The sequence below is a fragment of the Cebus imitator genome, unplaced genomic scaffold (assembly GCF_001604975.1).
Source record: "Cebus imitator isolate Cc_AM_T3 unplaced genomic scaffold, Cebus_imitator-1.0 Scaffold102, whole genome shotgun sequence".
Taxonomy (NCBI): Eukaryota; Metazoa; Chordata; class Mammalia; order Primates; family Cebidae; genus Cebus; species Cebus imitator.
Window position 1 is genome coordinate 349,677 of NW_016107417.1, and position 23,789 is coordinate 373,465.

At 56.2% G+C, this 23,789-nt stretch overlaps 1 protein-coding gene across 1 annotated transcript in view; it reads right to left on the minus strand.

The window, feature by feature from the left end:
- The window catches only part of LRP5 (LDL receptor related protein 5), a 133,509-nt gene that overhangs the window by 59,738 nt on the left and 49,982 nt on the right, over positions 1–23,789 (minus strand). The window contains exon 6 of the mRNA XM_017536942.2: positions 2,052–2,448. Within this exon, the coding sequence (XP_017392431.1) occupies positions 2,052–2,448 (397 nt within the window). The remainder of the gene's footprint in view (positions 1–2,051; positions 2,449–23,789) is intronic.

Consider the following 23,789-nt stretch of genomic DNA (forward strand, 5'->3'; position numbering starts at 1 on the left):
GCTCTTGGACTCTCAGGGCCAGGAGCTCATCTCCCATCCCCAAGATCAGTGGACAGGAATGACCTTGCCAAGGGTCTGGGGCAGCCTCACATCTGACTGGTGGCTGAAGGGGCTGAGCACCCAGAGGGAGGAAGGAGCAGAGGACCTTCTGCTCATAGCTGAAGGGCTCCCCTGTGCAAGGGACAGGTGACTTGTTCCCTGTGGCCCCCCCAAGGAAGAAACCCAGATCCTGGGTTGGCAGCTCAGGGTGGAGGTTCTGGAGCCCCAGGTCACAGCCTCTGCTTCAGCTGTGTCTGATTCAACTGGCCAGCCCCTCCACCTCCTGCTTCTAGCTCGGTGCTCCTCCCTGGACCCCATGACCTCACACGTCAGACTGCCAAGCCCATTTCCCTGGGATCCTCAGACTCATGAAACCAGAGCTAGGAGGGACCTTGCATTCGGCTTCCCCAACCGTTCCTCTCACAGATGAGGACACCGAGGCCCATGGAGGCAGTGACTTGACCAAGCTCCTGACCTCAGGGCCCTGCTCCCTTCACTGTAGCTGGCAACCCAGTTCCTGTGCCTCCTCTGGTTAATGCCTTGCGAGACCCCACTTCCTACCCTCATCTGCCCTCCTCCAGGCCTGGCCCAGCCCTTCAGCTGTGGACGTGGAGCCACACTCTCCCACGTGCCGCCGTGTCCCAGGGTCCACAGACAGCTGCTGGAGCCCCCGCCCTCTGCCTCCTGTGGTCCCGCTGTCTGCTGCTGACATGCTGGCTTCCAGATACCAGGCCACTTGCAGGAAAAGCTCCCAGGCCAGCACACTCACAACCGCCAGGGACGGGCCACAAGCACAGGCTCCACAGGCCACAAATCCTCTGCCCGCTGCTGCCTGCTGGGCACCTTGGGCAAGTCACTTCACCTTCTGAACTTCAGGTCCCAGGACCATGAGCCTGGAAACACACCTGGTGCCCGCTGATTGCCCCACAGAGGGCAGTACCGCTACTGACCTCCCAGCTCTTCCGGGACCTCCCATCGGCACCCCCCGGACCCACCACACCTCCTCCCTCAGGGTCCACCTGGTTAGTGTTCTGGGTTATAAGCCCCCGGGAAGGCCCCAGGCTACTCCCCTCTGAGCTGCTGGGGGGCAGTCTCAAAAGGCTTCCCTACTGACCAACAAGCTTTACTTTCACAGACTTCTATGCTAGAAAGCTGGAGCCATGGAGCCAGGACCAGCCCCACACCTGCCACTTCCTGCTGTGTGACCTAGGCAAGTCCCTCAGCCTCTCTGGGCTTCAGTGTCCTCAACTGTACATCTGTACCTATCCCCCTGGATGAAAAGACCCATGGTGTGCAAAGTGTTAAAAGAGGCCTGGCCTGGCCAGGCATGGTGGCTCACGCCTGCAATCCCACCACTTTGGGAGGCTGAAGCAGGTGGATCACCTGAGGTCAGAAATTCGAGACCAGCCTGGCCAACGTGCTGAAACCCCATCTCTACCAAAAATACAAAAATCAGCCAGGCAGTGGCAGATGCGTGAAATCCCAGCTACTTGGGAGGCTGAGGCAGGAGAATCAGTTGAGCCAGGGAGGCAGAGGTTGCAGTGAGCTGAGATCACACCATTGCACTCCAGTCTGGGTGACAGGGTAAGACTCCATCTCAAAAACAAACAAAAAAAAAGGCCTGGCCTGTACTGTGGTCAGTGTCACAGAGACTGCCCTTCCTGTCACTACTGTCATCCTGGAAATCACCCAGGTGGACCATTCCATTCTACAGATGAGGAAACTGAAGCTGGGGCAAGAAAGGGCTCACTCCAGGTCTTCAGAGCTTTCTACGCGTGGACCCAGCAGCAGTAGGGGACCACTCCTGGGTGCCTATTAGAAACCCAGTCCTCAGCCCCGCCCTGGAGCTCCGGAGTCAGCACTTTGGGGGTGGGGCCCAGCCACTGGTGCTTTAAAAAGCCCTCCTCTGGTTTCCAGTGCAAGACAATGTTCCAGAATGATGGGTTCAGCTCAATCTCCATCTCGCCTCTGCTCCGCCTGGCCCTGGCTCCAGAGCCTCCCGCCCATCTTACCCCATCACGGGGTGCAGAGCGATGGCGCGGGGCTCGTCCAGGTCCTCCGACACCAGGATCTTGCGGGAGGTGCCGTTGAGGCGCGTCACCTCGATGCGGTCAGTGCCCGTGTCGGTCCAATAGAGGTTTCGGGCCACCCAGTCGACTGCGATGCCATCAGGGTCGTTGATCTCGGTGTTGATCAGCGTCTGCGCCCCCGACCCGTCCAGGTACGCCCTGCGGATGGCCCGCACCTCATCATCCGTCCAGTAGACGTAGCCCTCCAGCGGGTCATAGTCGATGGCGATGGCGTGCCGGATGTCATCCACCTGCAGCACGATGTCAGTGAAGTCCGGCGTGTCCAGCGAGATCCTCCGCAGGTCTGTCCGCCGGGCCAGCAGCAGCACCTCCTCGGCTCCTGTGGAGACAGGGGTCAGGGGCCTGCAGCAGGCACCAGACTAGGCCTCGGGTGGGCCGGGCAAGGGAAAGACTGAGTGAGGCCCCCAGGGCTCTCCCTGCAAAGGCCGGTAATGTCAGCTGACACGCACCCAGTTCATGCTACGTGGTCATGCGTTCAGCCTCATGACAGCTCTGGGAGGCTGGCACTGTTTGTTTCCTCATTTTACAAACGAGAGAACCAAGGCACAGAGAGGTTATGCACCCAGCTGAGAGCATGCAGCCAGGCCATCGAGCTTCAACTGCTGGGTGGGAGCTGCCTCACAGTCCCCTCCTGCCAGCCCCTCTCCTGGCCACACGCCAGCCCCAGCCACAAGTCCCGCTGGGTACCGGATGTGGACCTGCCTGCTGGCCGTGATGCTCAGCGTCCCCAGCATGCCCACCTTGCAGGGGTGATCCTTACTGCCCAGCGCAACGACATTTCATCCCTGAAGCTCCCTCCATCCCCCCCCACCACCTGAGGGCAGCTTCAGGCCCCAGGACTGTGCCTGGGGTTCTCCTAGGCAGGGCCAGACACACCCATCAAGTGAATCACCCTTTTTACTCCTCACAGATGCTCCCGAGCCACCAAGATGAAGGGAAACCCTGGTTTGGGGGCTCGAGACCTGGGGGTACTTTCAGCGACACCAAGATCTAACACAGAGTTTCCCAACCACTTGACACACCAGGCAACACAGGCGCAAGATGAGAAACACATCCAGACGTGCGTTCCAGTCACAGCTTGACCCAGGGCCCTGGCTCCTTGGCTGGGGCTCCACCATGGCCTCCACGTAACTGGGCCATCAGAATGTTGCGATGACCCCAGTTGTAACTCACACCTGGTTTCTAAACAGGGTCCCACAGAGAACAGGCAAGGCACTGTCCACATACTTCCAACTGGGTTTCAGAACCATACCATGAAGCACCCACCCCACAGCCACCTGGGTCTCTGCTGCACCCCAGGGCCAAGCCTGCTTCCGGCTGAGCAGCTTGAGGCCAAGCCCCTCCACGGCATGGGTGGACAGGGCTCAGAGTGGCACTCAGGCGGCTGGATGAGGAGACAGCCTGGTCCTCTCAGGATGTCCTTGCAGACAGGCTGGACACAGCTGGGGACAGGAGAATGCTCAGGCGATTCTGGTCTCCAATAGAAGCTCCCTTGCTAGCTGAAGGCAAGATTTGCCAGCCCTCAAGATTTGCATGTGTTAAATCCCCAAGGAAAGTCCTCTCTGCTCCAGGAATCTGCCCTGCCTGACTCACCCGCGTGGCCTGACAGCGTACGGTCAGCACGAGAGAAGCTCAACTCAGGCTCTCTCGGAGGCCACAGCAACACTCGGAGAGCATCTGAGCAGCAGGCCAGGGATCAGCTGTGGATGGGGGGTCTGGCAGCTCACGCCCAGCGGTGTGCAAACCCCAGGACCCTCACCACGCACTCCAGAGGACACATGGAGACCCCCTGACCATTCACCCACAGCACTCCAGTGGGCTTCTCAGTTTGCGGGGGGGGGCGGGGACAGGGGAGGTTACAGAATTCTCTTCTGAACCCCCGTGGCCCACCCCAACACGCTCCTGACCCCCAGGGTCCGCGGCTGCACCCACAGCGGCATCAGCGTTTCTGATTGTGTCCTAAGCACCCCAAGTTGGGATTTATCAGAGCTTCTGGCAGAAGCTGCACGTGGAGTCCCACGCAGACTCAAGGCCCCCTGGGTGCCTCATAACCCTGACACAGATCCTTCTGAGACTGCTGGGGTCAGGATGTGGCTCCCTCCCTGAGTTAGGGCATCATCCACTCATTTGGTCCAGACCTTTCTGGTCTCAAGGATGCACAGAACCAAGAAGTTCAGGGCCAGAGACACCTTCCAGCGTCCTGTGGCCACGACCCCGTGGTGACAATCCACACAGGGACCAGAGGCTGAACCAGGCCAGAGCCTCCCTCATGCCCTGGCCTCTAGACCCAGCCCTGCAGCCAACTACCAGGTCCCCTGAGTGCCCTGCCAGGCCTTCAAGTAACAGAGAGCCCCGTGCACCCAGGATCTGGCTCTTGCCAAGAGGAGCACACAGACCTGAAGCGCTGTTCCAGGATCCCAGCAACCAGCGTTTCAAGGAAGGACAGGAGCCCCTCCTGACTCCTGCTCCAAGCCCCAGAGGGCATAATCTGATTCCTCCACTAGAGGGCGCCTAGGTGATGGTGACAGTGGCACGTGCCCAGGGCTGGGGAAACTGAGGCAGACAGGCTGGGGACAGTGAGGTGGAGGCAGCACTTGGTAGGTGACCCAAGTGTCCAGCTACAATGGAAATCTCTGAGAGCCAAATTCAGATCTGGGCAGAGGCGTCTGATTTGGTGTCTGTTGGTATGCGGAGGGGAGAACTCTGAATTTCAACAAAGTTTCTGCCTCTAGCCTCCACTCCCAAACTGTTCTGTTGACACTAGATCTGTCCTTCAAGGCCCAGGTCACATGGCACCACCTCTTCCTCCTCAGGGAAGCTATTCCTCCCTACACCCCAGTGGATGGCCGTCCCATGCCCCCGGTCTGCCCCATGGCCAGGACGCCACCCCCACTAGCTCAGTGGGGTTCTGGCGCCAGCCCCCTGCTCTCCACAGCCCCAAGCACAGCCCCACGCCCCCAGCAGCGCTACATCCAGGGATCAGCAGGGAGAATCTGAAACCGAAACCTCTGGCGCCTGCCTGCGCTGGGTGATCTCGGGCAGGTTCCTGCCCCTCTCTGGGCCTGTCTCCTCATCCACAATGAATAATCAGCCAGGCTTGACGGTGCTCGAGTCCCTGTATAGCTGTGACCTCGAGGGGACCACACACTCCCCTTCACAAAGGGTCTCTGCTTAATCAGCCACCATGGGGAGACAACAGTCCTGGAAGTCCCCCAGGGCTTGGCTAGAAAAGCCCATCCACATGGTGTCTGCAGAACTTTCCAATGAGACTGCCAGGCACGGCGCGAGACGAATCATGCTTGACCTCAGTGGTGTGTCCATCATGGCCCCACAGAGAACGCCAGTGCCAGAAAGAAACCGGCACTTGATCCCAAAACACATTCCAAGCCTGCCTTGCCAGCCGTTCCCTCCATCCTCCTAACCAATCACTAGAGTAGACCGGGCACAGTGGCTCACTCCTGTAATCCTAGCACTTTGGGAGGCCGAGGCAGGGGGATCACCTGAGGTCAAAAGTTCGAGGGCAGCCAGGCCAACACGGTAAACCCCGTCTCTACTAAAAATACAAAAATTAGCCAGGTATGGTGGTGCACTCTGGTAATCCCAGCTACTCGGGAATCTGAGGTATGAGAATCACCTGAACCAGGAGGCAGAGGGTGCAGTGAGCCAAGATCACACCACCGTACTCCAGCCTGTGCACTGGAGTAAGACTCCATCTCAAAACAAAACAAACAAACAAACAAAAGAGGAATCACTAAAGTAACACAATAGCACAATTTGCACACAGCACCCCTCGAGCTGTGAGGTAGCCCCATCCTACCGGCAAGGACCCCGACGCTCAAAGAGGATAGACTCTAGGCAGGACACACCGCCGCGAGAGAAAAGCTCACTTCACTCCGCTTCCTCAAACACCTCCATACCGGGAGCCAGCACACACAGGACGCGCCTTTTTCACAGGACGCGCCTTTTTCACAGGACGCGCCTTTTTCACCTGCCACCCGGCTGCCTCCATCACCCCACCAGTCCCTCTGTGGGCAGCTACTTCAGGCCAGGCCCTGGACCAGTTGCTAGGGAAGGAGGGGGCCACGAAACAGAGACTTGGGATCTGCTCTTGGGATGCCCTTGGGGTCAGAGGGCAGAGACCTTCAGTGAACAACACCATCTGTGAATACACAGCCACAAACTGTACTGTGAAGGCAGGCTAGGGTTATGGGGTCTGTGCAGGGGACCTGCTGAGACTGGAGGGTCTGCTCTCCAGTTCAAGAGCCTCTGGGATTTAGGTGGCTGTCACCATGTGGCAGGTTCTGGCAGGGTGTTCCAAATGAGCCTAGAACCTTCAAGGGCTGGGTGCACCTAGCTCTAGCCCTCTGTTAAGTAGGTCAGCTGAGGGCCTGCAGTCCCACCATCAGGAACCCATCCTCGGCATCCCTTCCAATTACTTAGGTGGAAATCAGACCTCTGTGGCCGGAGCCATCCTCTCACTGAGGATGAATCTGCTGGTGTCTCCTGACGCCGAGGAGGGGTCTCTGACATCCCTCAGGCTGCAAGGCTTTGAGGGTTTTGAGCTTTGCAGAGACCGGGACACCTGGGAGAGAGATAGGACCCAAAGGTCTGAGTGAGCTGTGACCAGCAGAGGTGACTCCAGTGGTGGTGGGGACTTTGCCCAGCCAGGCCAGCAGGGAGCAGCTGCAGAGACAGCGCCACCAGCCTGGGCTCTGCCGGATGCCTGCCAAGGCTGGTGCCCACAGCTGGCCTGCAGGAGGATCTGTGTGTAGTGAGGTCTGGCCAGCAGCCATGGCCACAGGTAAGCAGGCCTAGGGTGGGGAGGGGCAGGTGCTGGGGACTGTGCTGGGTTATGAAGAAGAGAGGCCAACTCCTGCCCTGGGACCAGCTACAGAGCCTTGGTAGGAGTTGATTTAAACACCAAGGAAGTAAATTGTTTGGAAACTAACAGTTTGACCAAACGGTTTTCTTTGGGGTTGTTTAAACAAACAGCCAGCCCCACCACACTGCCTGAAAGTGAAACCTTCTCCTCGCCTGAGCCTCCTCCAGGCGGACTCCTAACCTCTCCCCTTCCTGCATGCATGCAGGAGAGAAGGGCAACATCCCTTCTGCGAGGGCAAGCACAGGGCAGGGGCTTGGGGCAAGGGTCAGGCAGGGCGCAGCTTTCTGGCAGGCAGCATTATCCTCAAAATAAAAGGCAGGCCCCAGGGATGGCCTGATGTCATGGACACGTCCAGCTCGGCAGCATCTGTCCCTGCCCACCTCTGCCCTTGGCCACATGGACACGCAGAACCTGTGGGTGAGGGGCATGCTGCTGTGACACACTGCCGCCAACCGGGTGGCTTCTAACATCAGAAATGTACCCCCCTCCCCAAGACCTGTAGCCCAGAAGTCAAAGCCAAGACCTGTGCAGGGACAGGCTCCCTCGGAAGCCTCCGGGGGAGGATCCTTCCTGGCCTCTTCCAGCCTCTGGTGTTACAGGAAATTCCTGGAGTTCCTTGGCTTGTGGCCGCATCACGCTAAGCCCTGCTCTGACTCCACGCTGCCTTCCCCCCTGAGTGTCTGTGCTCCTGCTCTGCTAAGGGCAGCAGCACTGTGGACATAGGCCCCCTTCTCCAGGGTGACCTCGTCCATGCTTATTACATCTGCCAAGACCCCATTTACAAAACTCAGTAGGCAGCAGAGGGCGAGAGGAGTGCTTCAGTGGAAGGCCAGGGCCAAGTGTGCCAGGCAGGGGGACGGCCTGGGCCACAGCAAGGAGGCCACAGAAAGGGTGGCCCGAACCTGTCGCCGGGGCTGATCAGAGCACGGCAGCCCAGCACTGGCATTACCCCACCTGCCACAACTCTCTGCTGAGGCCCCACTGCGTGCAGGATGCTGGCGCAGCTCAGAGCCCAGCCCTGTCCTCCAGGAAGCCTCATGCAAACAGCCCGCCGTGCGTGCAGCAGATCCCAACCACAAAAGCAAACAGACTGCCACCCTCAAACAAAAGCCGGGAAGGAAACGCGCTCAAATGTCAACAGTGGTCATCGTCGGATGGGTCCCATCCTTCCTTCTAGCTGTCGGACAGAGGGCAGCCAGCACTCTGGAAAGGGCCAGAGGCAAATATTTTCAGTGCCACGGCCTGCACACTCTGTCCCGACGCCTCAGCTGTGCCGCTGCTGTGGGAAGGCAGCCCGCCTCAGACAACACAGCTGGGAGCAAACAAAACTTCATTTATGGACACTAAAATGAGAATTTCCCAGGTCCCAAAACATTATTCTCCGGATTTTCTTCTCAACCATGTAAATGTAAAAAGCATTTTGAGCTCTTGGGCTGCCCCAAAATAGGTGGTGAGCCATCTGGCCCCTAAGCCAAATGACCCACATATGAGAAGCATGTGTGACTTTTTTTTTTTTTGAGATGGAGTTTCACTCCTATTGCCCAGGCTGGAGTGCAGTGGCATGATCTCGGCTCACTGCAACCTCCACCTCCCGGGTTCAAGCGATTCTCCTGCCTCAGCCTCCTGAGTAGCTGGGATTACAGGCATGCGCCACCACGCCTGGCTAATTTTTTGTATTTTCAGAGATGGGGTTTCACCATATTGGCCAGGCTGTTCTCGAACTCCTGACTTCAGGTGATCCACCCGCCTCAGCCTCCCAAAGTGGTGGGATTACAGGCATGAGCCACTGCGCCTGGCCGTGTGTGACTTTTATAATATCAGAAAATAAATTACAACAGAGGGAAGGAGGGGAGAAGGGGAGGAGGAGAGCGGGTAGAGGGAGCTCTGTACTTGTCCCTTGATTTTTCTGTAAACTTAAAACTGCTCTAAAAAAATGAAGTCTATTATGTTATTTCAAAAATTAAAAGGCATACAAGTCAAGAGGAAAACACCAAAACCCTGGCAAAAAATGAGCAGGGACTATAAATACAAATTGACAGAAGAGCGAGCAGTCAGTGAATGTGGAAAATAGGTAACTTCTGAGTCATATGCAAACAGAACTGAGCCGCCCAGAGTTGCCAGCGAGGTGGAAAGGCTCGTTTGACCCTTAAGTGGAGGCATCTACTGCTTCCTGAAGGGCTGTGAAGCAGCACCTGGGGATTCCTGATCGGCAGCCTAGGAGCTGCTGAACCGAGCGTTTCCTAAGAACACAGGCTGAAGCAGCAGCTAGCAATGCATAGAGGTTCATGCGTCCAGACACCACCACGGCTTCATCATAGCAACAAAACTCAAGGAAAAGAACCTGTAGACAACCTAAATTTCCCCCCTCACTTTTTTTTGTTTTGAGATAGTGTCTTGTTCAGTCACCCACGCTGGAGTGCAATGGCATGATCTCAGCTCACTATAACCTCTGCCTCCCAAGTTCAAGTGATTCTCCTGCCTCAGTCTCCCAAGTAGCTGGGATTACAGGCGCGCGCTACCACACCCGGCTAAATTTTTTTTTTTTTTTTTTTTGAGACGGAGTCTCACTCTCACCCAGGCTGGAGTACAATGGCGCTATCTCGGCTCACTGCAACCTCCATCTCCCAGGTTCAAGTGATTCTCTTGCCTCAGCCTCCTGAGTAGCTGGCATTATAGGTGTGTGCCACCGCACCTAGCTAATTTTTGTATTTTTAGTAGAGACGGGGTTTCAACATCTTGGCCAGGCTGGTCTCGAACACCCGCCTTGGCCTCCCAAAGTGCTGGGATTTAATTTTTTTTGTATTTTTAGTGGAGACTGAGTTTCACTATGTTGGCCAAGATGGTCTCTATCTCTTGACCTCGTGATCTGCCCACTTCGGCTTCCCAAAGTCCTGGGATTACAGGTGTGAGCCACCGCGCCCAGCCCCCTAAATATTTTTGAATAAAATTTATGTATTTCACCTAAGCAAGGGCACTCAAGGTGGTGGAACAGCCTGCTCTGGAAAAGAGGTAATGATGTAGGAATTTGCACAAACGATAAATGAAAAAAAATCAGATACAACATTACACACATAGTTTGAATGAATCACCTAAAAGTCGATTTTTTTTTTTTTTGAGACAGTCTTGCTCTGTTGCCCAGGCTGGAGTGCGGTGGCATGGCATGATCTTAGCTCACGGCAACCTCTGCCTTCCAGGTTCAAACTATTCTCCTGCCTCAGCCTCTTGAGTAGCTGAAATGACAGGCACCAACCATCACGCCTGGCTATTTTTTGTGTTTTTAGTAGAGACAGGGTTTTGCCACATTGGCCAGGCTGGTCTCGAACTCTTGACCTTGATTGATCTGCCTGCCTCAGCCTCCCAAAGTGCTGAGATTACAGGCGTGAGCCACCGTATCTGACCCTAAAAGTCGATTTTGATACGTGCACAGAAAAAAGATGCATAGGACACATAGACACAGCTAACTCTGGGTGGCAAAATGAAGGGTAATTTCTATTTTCTTCACTACTTTTTATAATGTTTTCCTTGCTACAGTGAACGTATAAATAACATAAAAGGAAAGAAATAAGCCTTTGGAAACATGGGTAAACAAGTTTATCCTTAGAAGCTCTCAGTCTCTAAGGGAGGTGGGTCAGGATGCAGGGCACAGGGCTCCCTTCCTGGGGCAACGTGGGGGCCCCTCCATTGAATTGTCCTGGAGCATGGGTACTGAAGGCTCATTCAGTTTCCAGGGTCTGAGATGTGATGACGGGAAGAACAACAGGAGATGGAAGGGATGTGCCGAAAGAACCCACCTTCAGCCCCAGGAGCTATTTGGCTAGCACATGGCAGCCCAGCACACGGCAGCCCAGCGGCCTGAGCCACCCCTGCCAGACCTAGGAGGAGGAGACCCTGCTAACAGGTCAGCAGTGCACAGGGACTCAGAAGGTCATCACGGCTAATACCCTCCACCCCTCCACGTCCCAATGTGGGAAAACCGTTTTTTCACAACAAACAAGATAATTGTTGTTATTTTGGCAAAAGGAGGCAGGGCAGTCCCGACACCTCTATCCCACCTCGTCACCCTGCCGCAGGGCCCCGGCCACCCATGCACTCACAGTGAATGTTACAACCTTCCTGCACCAAACCAAGTGCAGCTCCCAGGCCACAGGCCACAGGCCACCCAGGAAAGGTCCAGCATCCGCCCCGAGCTCCCACCGCAGGCCTCCCACCGTAGCCGGCACCAGCCCAGGATGGCTGTGTTCTCCGGGTTTCTTTTCACACTTGTGGCAGAAAGCTGAGATCCAGGAAAAGCTGAGAATCGGCCTCTCTGCTGCCCAGGTGCTCAGCCCCAGCTCTGCTCCCAGCTCCAGAGCCTCCTTCTCAGGTGCCCCGCAGGAGGCAGAGGGCTTTGGCCACCTTCCGGGACTGGGGCGCGTGGGGTGAAGGGGGTCACAGTGCAGGCCGCTGTCCACTGAACAGATCCCAAAGCCATAAACAGCCTGGCCGCAGCAGCTTCCCAGCTGGCAAGCAGCCAGGTTATTTTTGTTAGTTAGCAATTGATTAAGTTTCTCCACTGCCCCTAGGGGTAAGTGGTGGGGCAAATGCTTCAACCACAGCCCAGCACCTTGACCCGAGAACCTGTGCCAGAAGACCACAGGGCCACAGGCACAGAGGAAATGGCTAGACCTGAGGCTGGCTGTGCTGGAACCTGAGGCCGGCCGCTGTCACTCACACAGTGCCTAGGGCCTTCCAGCGAGCACAGAGACGCTGTAGCCTGCCAGGAGCAGCTGACAGGCACCTTGGCCTGCAGTCAGGGGCTCCGTCTGCTTAGCCTAAAACAGGGAAGCTGCTGCTCTGCTTGGGGTCAGGGCAGTCAGAGAGTGACCAACTCAGTGCCAGCCTTGGGAAGGAACCTGCAGCCAGGTCCTTCCACTCCCATCTCCTGGTGCCAGCCAGCCCCTCCTGTGGCCCCCACTGCCTGCCTCTGCCCCACACCCCACCACCACCTCAGGCTCACGGCTACACGGCCATCCCCCCAGGCAGGCAGCAATGTCCCATGGGCTACAGGCCCGCTCCCTTGGCAGACGGCCCTAACTCCTGCTCCTAGTCCCATGCTGTGACTGAATGACCTTGAGTGAGCAACTTGACCTATTTCCCACATACCAGACTCAAGGGGGTGGAGCCCCCAGCAAGGTGGGATGCCTATGACCGGGCCCCAGGGCACAGACCCTCCCTGTGTACCTCCCTGTGTATTTGCTTTTTAGTTTTTTTTTTTTTTTGAAACAGAGTCTTTTTCTGTCGGCCAGGCTGGAGTGCAGTGGCGCGATCTAGGATCACTACAACCTCTGCCTCTCGGATTGAAGAGATTCTCCTGCCTCAGCCTCCAGAGTAGCTGGGATTACAGGCCCCCACCATCACGCCCAGCTAATTTTTTTATTTTTAGTAGAGATGGGGTTTCGCCATGTTGGCCAGGCTGGTCTCGAACTCCAGACCTCAGGAGATCCACCTGCCTTGGCCCCCCAAAGTGCTGGTATTACAGGCCTGAGCCACCATGCCCGGCCCTCCCTGTGGTATTAAACACTCACACCCCCTCGTCGGGGACCTGTTGAGAGAACACAGCCTCACAAGTGAAGCATGGCTTTGTTGGGCACATGAAGCCTGGGCAGCCCTTTCATCTTTGCCTAAAATCTAAGAATTTCAGGGTGTGGATGTATAAAACAGTTGCTGACTTAAATGAAAATGTAGGCCACATTCCCCTCTTTAGGCAAGTGGCTCGATTCTTTAAAAGCCAGCACAGGGTGCCTTTCCGAGCCCAGGCACACAGTAGGTGTTCAATGTACAGCAGGGGTTAGTTGTACTGCTGATGACACCCTGTCTGTGGCCCCTGAAACTGGCTCTGGCCTGATGCATGGCTACGCCTCTCACAAGGCCACCCCACCATAAGGGAAACTCTGTGGAGGTGGCCTTAGGGACAAGGACACCCAGGCCCAAATCCTATCTGCGCCCTTCCTCCACGGACCTGAGTGAGCTCTCAACACCTCATGCCTCAGGCCTATGTAAGCAGCAGGGCCGGCCGGACATGGTGGCTCATGCCTGTAATCACAGCACTTTGGGAGGCCCAGGCAGGCGGATCACAAGGTCAGGAGATCGAGACTGTCCTGGCTAACATGGTGAAACCCCGTCACTACTAAAAATACTAAAAATTAGCTGGGCGTGGAGGCGTGCACCTGTAGTCCCAGCTACTCGGGAGGCTGAGACAGGAGAATTGCTTGAACCCCGGAGGTGGAGGTTGCAGTGAGCCAAGATGGCACCACTGCACTCTAGCATGGGTGACAGAGCAAGACTCTGTCTCAAAAAAAAGAAGCAGTGCCAGCCACGGATGACCCCTCACACTGTTCCCAGGAGGCGTGCCCAGGTACAGGACTCAGGGCCGTGACCGCTGCAGTGGCCCCCAAGAAACATTACTGCTGCTACCCACCTCGCCTCCGTGGCAGTGGCCAAAATAACGGATTAGAATGGAACCATGTGACAATGCCGCTGCCCCGAGTGACAGAAGACAGCGACTATCAGCAGTTCACACAGCCCCACCTAACACAAGTGCAGGGCACTCCACAGTTTATAACTCCTTTCCCAAATGCTGTCTTTTCGACACTTCCAGGTCAGCAAGGCACACAGGCCTGCCTTTCATAGCCACACAGTAGAGGGCTGAGACAGAGCTCAGATGCTCTGATTTGCATTCAATCACGTCCTCAGAGGTGGCACAGAGGGGACAAGGGGGGGCTTCTCTTGACAAAGTCAAAAAAGTCATTGGCATCTTCACTGGAGACCAAAGAACCTCAGCTCTCAAACACTCCGGAAGGTGTCACAGAACTCTCCCAGCAAGTTTCCTGGACCCTGACGCTGGTCCCGTGGGACACAGGAAGAGGAAGAAGCCAGCACCCTCCTGCTCCCCGGTGGAGGAGGGAGCAGAGCCCGGCACACCTGCCACACTCTCAGAGGGCTGGGCGCTGGTGGAGGAGTGGTGGTGCAGGAGCGGTATCTGGATGGAGGGGTGCTGGGGCAGGAGGCAAGGGAAGGGTGCTCCAGGCGGCGGGCACAGCATGAGCAGGGCAGGGAGGTCCGCGCTCAGATGTGTGTTAGGGAAGAGCAAACTGTACATTTCCATTGGTATAGGTGGCAAAAGGCAGAAAAACAGAGTGGAGGCCAGGAAGGGAGCGGGAGCCCTCTAGTCTCTCTGCAGGTGAGCAGCGGCCCGAGGAGTCGGCTGAGCACACCTGGGGCCCAGGGGCAGGATATTCTATCACTGACCCCAGGGCACACGGAACTGGGCAGGTAGAGCAGAGGTGCAGGGCATGGTCAGTGAAACCAAACAAGGATTCTTAGGCCATCACCAAGGAGTGTCCACAGCTGCACAGGGGCTTTTTCTGGGCAACGCGGGGGTCCCACCAGGGCCAGCACCCTGAAAGCACAAAACTCACCTCTGAAAATAAAGGGAAGCTGTTGGAGCTCCAGAGCTGGTCGGGGGTCAGGATGGAGCTGGGCTTAGGCTGCAGTCACAAGGCGGACACAGCAGAGGCTGCAAGGGACAAAGCCAGTGGCCGGGGTGACCACGGTCTAACTCCAAGCCTGTGGAAAGGGCACCTGGGAAGCTCGCCCACCCCAGAGGCGCCATTCCGCCTGCGCCCCTGCCCCACAGTGACAGCGCTCTCTCTAGGGAATCGGTGCGCCTCTCTCTTCTTGCATCGGCTCTGAACGTGAGGATTCAGGCCAAGAAGTAAAAGAGCACAGCTTTGTGGCTCCACTTCCATGGTGTTCTGGAACAGGTAATGCTAATCCACGGTGATAGAAGTCAGGAGAGCGGCGGAGGGGGCACGGGCTGAGGACTGCAAAGGGGCACTGGGAACTTTCCCAGTGGTGGAAATGTTCTCTCTCTGTACCGGGTGGTAGTTACGCAAACATATGCAACTGTCAAAGTTAATCCAAATGTACACATTACAATATGTGCATTTTACTGCCTGTGAGTTATACCTCAATTAAAAAAATAAAGTAAGCGCTCAGGCTTCTTCCACTACTTCCTGAACTGTGCGAGCTGATTTTCTTGCTATTAAAAATTCACGGTCCATGGCTGAGAACAGCAGCTGCCTTCTGTTTGCAAAGTCAACGCCAATCACCGCCGGCGGAGGCAGACTCAGCCCCATAGGGCCTCCTTTCTTTTTCCCCTTTGACCTACTTCCCTGATAATTGACAAGACAGCCGACTCTAGGAACAAATGCCTGTTGTTCGGCCTGAGCTGAGCGGGCCCAGCTCCCTGGGCTAATCCACCCGGACAGACAGACGGACGTGAGGGGCTTTGCCGTCGGCTCCAGCTGTCATTCTGCCTGTCAGGCTCGACAGTGGCCCCCTCTGTTCCTCTCGCCGCCCCCACCCCGTCCCCAATGTCTTTTTGTTTCCTGTTCCTGACAGACGAACATCTGTTAAAACTCTGTCTGGGTGAGCTGTGGCCGGCAGCCCGCAAATCCCCAAGCCGCACCCCAGCCTCATCTGGGCACTGCCAGGAGCACAGCCTGGCCACCCTCTGGACGGGGCCCCAAGAGCCACAGGCCTGGGCACGTGTGACCGGAGTGGCATGGTGCATGCAGCTAAGCTCACTGCCCCAAGGCTCCCAACCAGGAGGGATGCGGGGCGATAAGAGCTGATGCAACAGGGGCACGTTCCACAGAGGATGGGGCCCAAGGGGTGGCAGTGAGGGACAGCCGCTTCCAAGGATGGCGGTGGCAACTCCCAAACAAGGCCCCGCTCCTGCTGTTTTTAGCTCACTCCACATAATTGGAAAAACATGGCAGAAACCGAAGCCAGCTGCTGCCTCGGTTCTGGGGCTGTGTGGAGGGGGCGGGGAGGCCCGGAGGCCCAGGCTCTGCACTCGACTGCTGGGGAGGAGAGTGACCCTGAGGTGCAGAGAGGAGCAGCATCGCAGCCGCCATGGTCCCACCGAGCCCCTGGCCATGCTGGGTGGCAGAGAGCTGCTCATGGGACATACCCGCCTTGTCTCAAGGGGGCTGCTTCAGGAAGGACGAGGGAGCCAGGACATAGAGAGCCCAGGGCCAGCAGTCACCCTGCAGCTCAGGGGCCACGTGAATAGTGCCGCCCTGCAGGCACCCAGCAGCAGGGAGACCCCCAAACCAAGCATCCCTGCCTCTAGAGGACCGCCTGTGTGCCCCTGGGAATGCTACTCCCGTCCCCTGGGGTCCTGGCATGTCCACCCTCTCAGCCCCTTCCTTGGGGAAGGCACCTAACTCCCCACCCTGAACTGGCTTTCATTTGCTCAAAATCAGGAAAAAGCAGAATTTAAGACATTATAGAAACGTCTTCACCTTTAACTCCACGAGGCATAAACAGCCAGACACTCAGGAGGGGGTCCCAGGGACCCTCAGTCCCACCGGAGGCTCTGGCTTCAAACCCCAAGATGTATCTGCTGTGCCAGCACCACCCCCCACAACACAGGCCTCCCAAGGGGAACTCACAGATTTGACCTCCACCTCCCCAACCCATTCCTTCCCGTGGAGTGGGTGGGTTGGGGTGGGGCCGGGGACGCTGGACGTGTCATGAATCTGAGTGATTCTGACACAGCCGGGCCCTGCCCCCAGGCTGGCCTTCAGCTCATAGCAAAGGGAGCCACACACCTGGAGGGCCTAGCACCCCCCCACCACCCTCCCAGGTAGCCCACCGGCCATGTGAGCCGTGCTCCCCATCGCCCCTTCACCCCTCCCCAGCTCCTCCTGGCGGCATCCAGCCTGGGGGGCTACTTGCTAATTACAAGCATCCAAGGGAGACCCGCTCTCTCAGCGCTGGCCCAGACAGCCTGCGTCATCTCGCTGCTCAGCACAGTCTTCCTCCAACCCCATGGAGTGGGGAGTATAATCCTCCCCTTTTAACCAATGGGGAAACTGAAGCTCAGAGAGGTTAAGTCACTTTCTCAAGGTCCCAACATGATGATTAAAAATAGAAAGCCAGCCGCAAGTAGAACTAGGTGCTCCGAGGCCTGGGTTTGCCTGACACTGCATTTCCTCACCGCCACAGCCCTCGGCAGGCTCCCAGCTACAGACCAAGCCATGTCCTCCATCCTGAATCCTCCCAGCCGCAGCAGCACTCCCAGCGCCCCCCTCCAGAACAGACACAAGTCCCACCAGCACAGCCTCCTTCTCCGTTACCTGCGTTTCTGCCAGGCCAGGGTCAGGTCCGGAGCCCTCGCCACACGCCCTCTATCCTTCACCCCCGGGACACTGGACCTCAACAACCCACAGCCAGGAGGAGATCCCATGTGACCCCAGGGCCTCCTCTGCCCGGCTCTGAATTCCCCTGCCCAACGGGACAGCAAGGAAAGCTCCCGGGCACTGGCAGCCCTCCATGGGCAACACTCCTTTCAGCCAGCTCTGACATCCCGGCGGGCGAGGTGCCCCGCAGGGGGCCTCTACCTACTGGAACCTCAGAGCTGTGCTGTCAGCTGCAAAAAGCAAGAGTTTCATGCTTTCTTCATGCTGCCCCTGAGTAAGCGGCTTCTATCTCCAGGCGATTTCCAGTCGAGGCGAGGAGCACCATCGGCAGCCCCGCTGCACAGCCAATTCCCACCTGCCGGGCGCACGGCCGCAACACCCACGGGCGCCTGAAGCCTGGAAGGCCACGGAGGAATGGAGGAAAGCTACCGTGCTCAGGTGACAGGACTGTGTGGTCTTTTAACAAAATGTTTTCCTTTAATGTGATACGTATGGCATGGAATAAAACCTGGAGGGCAGGTCATTTGGCTGCCAAAGCCCCAGGCTGCCGTGGTCTTTGACACTGAAGCACACGCCCCATGCCAGCCCCACGCACAGGTCCGTCTCTGCCTCACCAACTTCAATGTCAGGCTGTGCCTGTCCTCCAACTGGAACCTGAGCTCAAGGACAAAGCCATTTCTCATCCATCCCCCTCAGCCTCTGGATTAAGAAATGCGGAAAGACCGTCTAGAACCACCTCAAATTTGCAGAGAGCCACGTCGGTGCCAAATCCTTGAAATGCTTCTGAGAAGAGTCTTGGTTTCTTCTCAACTCTAAAACCTCTAGAAAATTGTATTTCCCCTTTTCTACACCAACTGCCCCTGGAACACTTCAGCTTCAAAAGGGTCCAGGGCAGGGAGACTGAAAAGCCAGTGTCCGTGTCCAGCATCCGCTAGGTAATTCCCACGAAGCCCGTGGTGTCCATCTCATCTTCAGGCAGCCCCGAGGCCAGCCTGGGGAACCATGCTTACAAAAAAAGTGAACCAAAATGCTTCCAACCTTTTGCAAAACAAGACTCCTGGTTCCATCCTTCCGTCTCATCAAGGAGCTTTTTTCTCCCTTTGACTGAACACGCCACACACAGCATCTGGAGCCGAAGCGGAAAGATTAAGGCTCGGAGTAAAACAGTCCCTGCCCTGGCTGCATGTGGATGTTCCCAGCCCAGAGTCCCACCCAAGCAGGGCCTCTAAATGACACAAAATGTGCTTCCACTACATGCCTGTCATGTTCCAACTGAGTTATGGGTAAAAGTGCCTCTCAGGGCTGGGGGCAAAGACAGTGCCCACAAGACCAGGGAAAGGTGACATGGCTGAGTCTCCACGGAGCACGGAGCTGTGTGCTCAGCCCCTGTGGCCCCAACGGCTCTGGACTGGAAAAGCTTCCAACAGGAAGGGCAGGGCTTGCTGCTCAACCAGTGGTCCAACTCCACAGGTGTCTGTGGTGTCGGCTCCATGCCACAGAGCCACCAGGGCTGGGGCCAGAGCCACCAGAACCCTGCCAGCCTGCAGGGGCCTCCGCCTCTGGGTGGCCCACCCACCCTCTGTGAGTGCAGGCAGCCTCCTCTAATCACCACAGGGCCTGCCCCTGCCCACCCCCACATACCCCCCTGCAGGAAAATGAGCCCTGAGGACTCCCCAGGGCTGCTCTGGGCCTGACATGGAGACCAGGAGTGACATCTGCAGAAAGAGCGCAATGCTCTGAAGGGCTCAGCCTCGGGTGGCCAGTCCCCAGGGTTCCACCTAAGTCCATGGCCCCTCCCGCTTCTGGTTGGAAAAGAAATCAACACCCCCTTACTGGCTCCCAGTGACAGCCAGTTCCCCAGGTGTGGGAGGACTCTGGGACGATGAGGGCAAATCTGGACTTTGAGAGATCCTGCCCCAGCTCTCACGGGCCTGACAGCAGCCACGGCACCTGAAGCACGGTCATGGTGACAACAGGACGGTGATAAGGGCATGGACGGTGGACGTGGCAGCTGGACACTGGGCACCTACCGCCTGTCAGGCACCCGCACGGCTCCGTCTACCCATGGATGAGCAATGGCCCTTTGCAAGCCAGGGTAGCCTGGGCAAGGTATTTGGGGGTCTCCAGGCTTGTCCAGCTGTACAACTTCACTGAGCCATGACTCTAGATTTTATCAGCCCACACCCGTTCCTGGAATGCTGATGCATGAGGGGGCCACAGAGGGACCCTTAACAAAAGCTCCCTGTGTGAGATCCCCTGTCGGGGCAAGGAGCCTAACAGGCATGAATGTATGATCTGCCTGTCGGGGGCGCTGTGTCCATCCCCACTCCTTCGACAAATGTCCACACCCAGCCTTGCTTTGATATTCCAAGAGCAGAGATTGTAACCACACCTGCTTCCAGCATGCCCATTGCTCTCCCAGGGCAGACATCCCCAGCTGATGCAACACAGTGTTTAGGCAGACATCACCAATCGATGGCGGTAACAGACACCAGACCTTGCTCCCTCTGACTCCAGGGCTCAGGCCCCAAGCAGCTCTTACCTGCCCACAGCGGTGAGACTCAGAAATGGCAAAAACTCAGAACAGAAACAACCTGTAGAGGGAGGACAGCTAAAAGACATGTCTTGATAAAATATCCTTCAGGCACTAGGCTGGATGTGGTGGCTTACACCTGTGATTTCAGCACTTTGGGAGACTGAGGCAGGTGGATCACCTGAGGTTAGAAGTTCAAGACCAGCCTAGCCAACATGGTGAAACCCCTTCTCTACTAAACATACAAAAATTAGCTTGGAGTGGTGGTGGACACCTGTAATCCCAGCTTCTTGGGAAGCTGAGGCAGGAGAATAGCTTGAACCTGGGAGGTGGAGGCTGCAGTGAACCACTGCACTCCAGCATGGGCGACAGAGCAAGACTTCATCTCAAAAAAAAAAAAAAAAAATGTTCTTCAGGCACTAAAACTCACGTCTTTGATACATACCTCCTGTAATCGCAAATGCTTCGGCAATGCATAAAGTGAAATAAATGGCCGGAAGCCTATGGTTCAATTGCAAGCATAGACACAGTCACAAACAAAAAATGCAGGGAGGGCTGGAGAACAAAAAAAACCACGAGAAGATAAAACGTGGAGACAGACACACCAAGAGTGTAAGAGAACACCTCCAGACCTCCCTCCAGCTTCCCAAACTCACAGAGCAGTGCCCGTTACAGAATTTGTGGGGACTGCTACAAAACAGAGCCCCTTACTCAAAAGGTAGGAATTTCAGGTCAATAACAACAGAGCTCACCTCATGTGACTACACAGGCCACACACCCCATGAAGTCGGTCCCAGCACTGACATGCTCCTGCTTCAGAGTCACCGCACTTGCTGTTCCTTCTCGCCTTTCTGTCTTTTAGTCCTTCAGGTCTCAGGCCTCCTGAGAGACCTCTGAACTGCCAGCCACATCCCCAGCACAGGATTCTCCAGCTTAGCCATTGCTGAGTCCCACACTCAATCCAGGTCTGACCTGACTCTGTCCATCTGTATGCCAGCTTGCTTCCTGACACAGCCCCCTCCACATGTGCACCTTGGCGCAGGGGAACCAGGCCCATCTCATTAACTGCTTTCTTCTAGGATATTTTCTGGAATATTTGTGGATACTGGGGAATGTATATGCTCCACCTTTTTCAGATTGGCCAGGATGAGCTGCCTGGTGTTTTGTTTTGTTTTTGAGACAGGGTCTCACTGTTGCCCAGGCTGGAGTGCAGTGGTGCAATCTCGGCTCACCCCAACCTCTGCCTCCCAGGTTCAAGCAATTCTCCTGCCTCAGTCTCCTGAGTAGCTGGGATGACAGGCACACCACTGCCTGACTAATTTTTGTATTTTTAGTAGAGACGGGGTTTCACCATGTTGGGCAGGCTGGTCTTGAACTCCTGACCTCAAACGACTCACCCACCTCGACCTCCCAAAATGCTGGGATTACAGGCGTGAGCCACCGTGCCTGGCTAAAGCTACCTGTTTTAAGCCTGTGCCACGTTCCAGTGATGCCCTCTCCCCTCCGTCCCCCAGGCCTGACTGTGGTGGCCGCTCCCTGCCATCATGCACCTGTATGTCCTCACTCTTTCCCTTTCCACCAGGACTTCGACTAACATGGTGCAGAATGTTCCAGCACTGAGTTCAGCCTCTTCTCACCCACAGACGGACAGGAAGGAAAAAAAACAAACTCTGAGAAGGCCAAGGTTCCTGGGCAGCCGGAAGGCCAAGCATCCTTCTCCACTGAGGCTGAGCAGCCAAGGCACCCCTCCTCCAGAGAGCGGGCAGGTCCTGGGCAGTCTGTGAGGGAGACCAGGGCCTTGCCCCACCAGGTCCCAGGAATGGGGCAGCAGCACATTCATGTCGCTGGAAGCCAGGCCTCATCTGCTAGAACCTACTATGCAACCTGCTGTGAGCCACCCCAGGCCGGTGACTTGCCCTCAACCTCCTCTGTAAACCAGGGGCTCATCCAACCTGGTTGCTGGAAATAGATGCTCAGTGCCACAAAGAAAAATCAGCACTGAGACAAAGGGTTTTTCAGCAACACTTTTTTTTTTTTTTTGCTCTCCATTGCTTTTACCTGTTTAGAAAAGTTCCAAGTTATTAGCCAATCAGGTTTTAGTTTAGATTGTGAGGTCTGGCTCCACCCAACAGAGATCTGACACAGCAGTAAGGACGACCCCAAAAGCGTAAGAAATAAATATGTCTGCTTTCCTTTGTTCGTTGTACTCTCGTGGAAAGATGGCTAGCAAGGGTACCCTTCCTGCAGCACAGGAAGTAAAAATTGTGTTGCTGAGAGATCCTTTGTCTCAGTGCTAATTTTTCTTTGCGGCACCCAGCATCTGTTTCCAACACTGGTCAAGCCACTCCTCCCACTCAAGGGTCTTAATCCGCCCTTAACCTGCTTGGTCCAAACCCCTGCTGTCACCAGGTCACTCACGAGGTAGCTCATCTGGACTCTTTCCCTGGGTCCAGTTTCTCTCTCAACATAGCCTTTGAGGCCGAGGTGCACCGTAAACATCGAGGGGCCCCAGAGGTGATGGAGGAGCCAGTGTTCAGGACACTTGCCCTTTCTTTTTCTTTTTTTCTTTTTTTTTTTTGAGACGGAGTCTCCCTCTGTCGCCAGGCTGGAGTACAGTGGCCCAATCTCAGCTCACTGCAACTTCTGCCTCCCAGGTTCAAGCGATTCTCCTGCCTCAGTCTCCCAAGTAGCTGGGATTACAGATACATGCCAACACGGCCCAGCTAATTTTTGTATTTTAAGTAGAGACAGGGTTTCTTCATGTTGGCCAGGATGACCTTGATCTCGACCTCGTGATCCACCCGCCTCCGCCTCCCAAAGTGCTGGGATGACACGTGAGTCACCGCGCCCGGCAACAAGCACCCTTTCTAATGTACTGACTCCCTTGTGGACTCACTTGTGCTGTCTCCCCCACCCACCCAGCCCCAGAACGCGAGCATCAGGGGCCAGGGATTCTGTCTGTACCGTGGGGTCCCCAGGGCCTCAGAGCAATGCCAGCACACAAGTGCTCAAGAACACCTGCTGAACAAGTAAATGGACAGACGAATGAATGAATGAGCAAACGTGAATGAATGGGGTGCTGACCGGAGCCATGAGGACTAGGCCGCCCAAGTCCCCATTTCTCAAGTTCCCCCTCTCCCCACTTGGGAAAACAAGACCTTGGTGGGGAGACTCTCCAGCCATCCCCCCTGCAGTAGCTGGCACAATGGACAGACCCTTCAATGAAACAGCCACGTCTTCATGAAAGATGCTCTGCTCTCAGAAAGAGAAAGACAAACACGAACCTGGAAAGTCCTCACCAAAGGCAGGACCCCTGCCAGGGAGCAGAGAAAAGACCCACCAGCCACGGACACCATGACCACACACACTGCCTTGGCTACTGCACACAAATACAGACCATAGCCATGGGGAGCAGAGGGACCAGGAAGCTGTCTCAGTCAGGAACCCCACCGTGTGCTCAGACAGCAATGGGAGTAGGGAGGAGGTTTCTCCACCCACTGGACGCCAGGGTAGTCCATCTAGGGGCCCCACACCAAGACTCTGCCCCTTAGGACTGTACCTGAGTTGGAAGCCAGCCCACCTGGAAGCCCCTGCCCTCACTTTCGTCTCCGGGAGTGGGACACCGGCACAGGGAGCAGGCACCAACCCCCACCACCTTCTGCAACCTACAGAAACTGCTCCCAGGGATGGTGCGTTCCAACATCTCGTTACTCCCTCTCTCACGAGGCCCCAGGGTCAGCCCCAGACCGGCTACCTCCAGGCCCCGGAGCACCCCTGAAGGTGAGCTGCATCCTGAACATGTGTGATTTCCCAAAGGGCCCACCCCAAACCTAACACCTGGAAAGAAAGATCCTCGGCCGTGCCGTAGAGAAGAGCCCTGCCTCATTGCAACAGCCCCGGGAAGCGCCCAGTGCCTGACACCAAGGCGGAGAGTAAAAAAGTGGGAAAATATCTGGGGCAAAAAAAAAAAAAAAAAAGAATTTAGTGGTAATGGT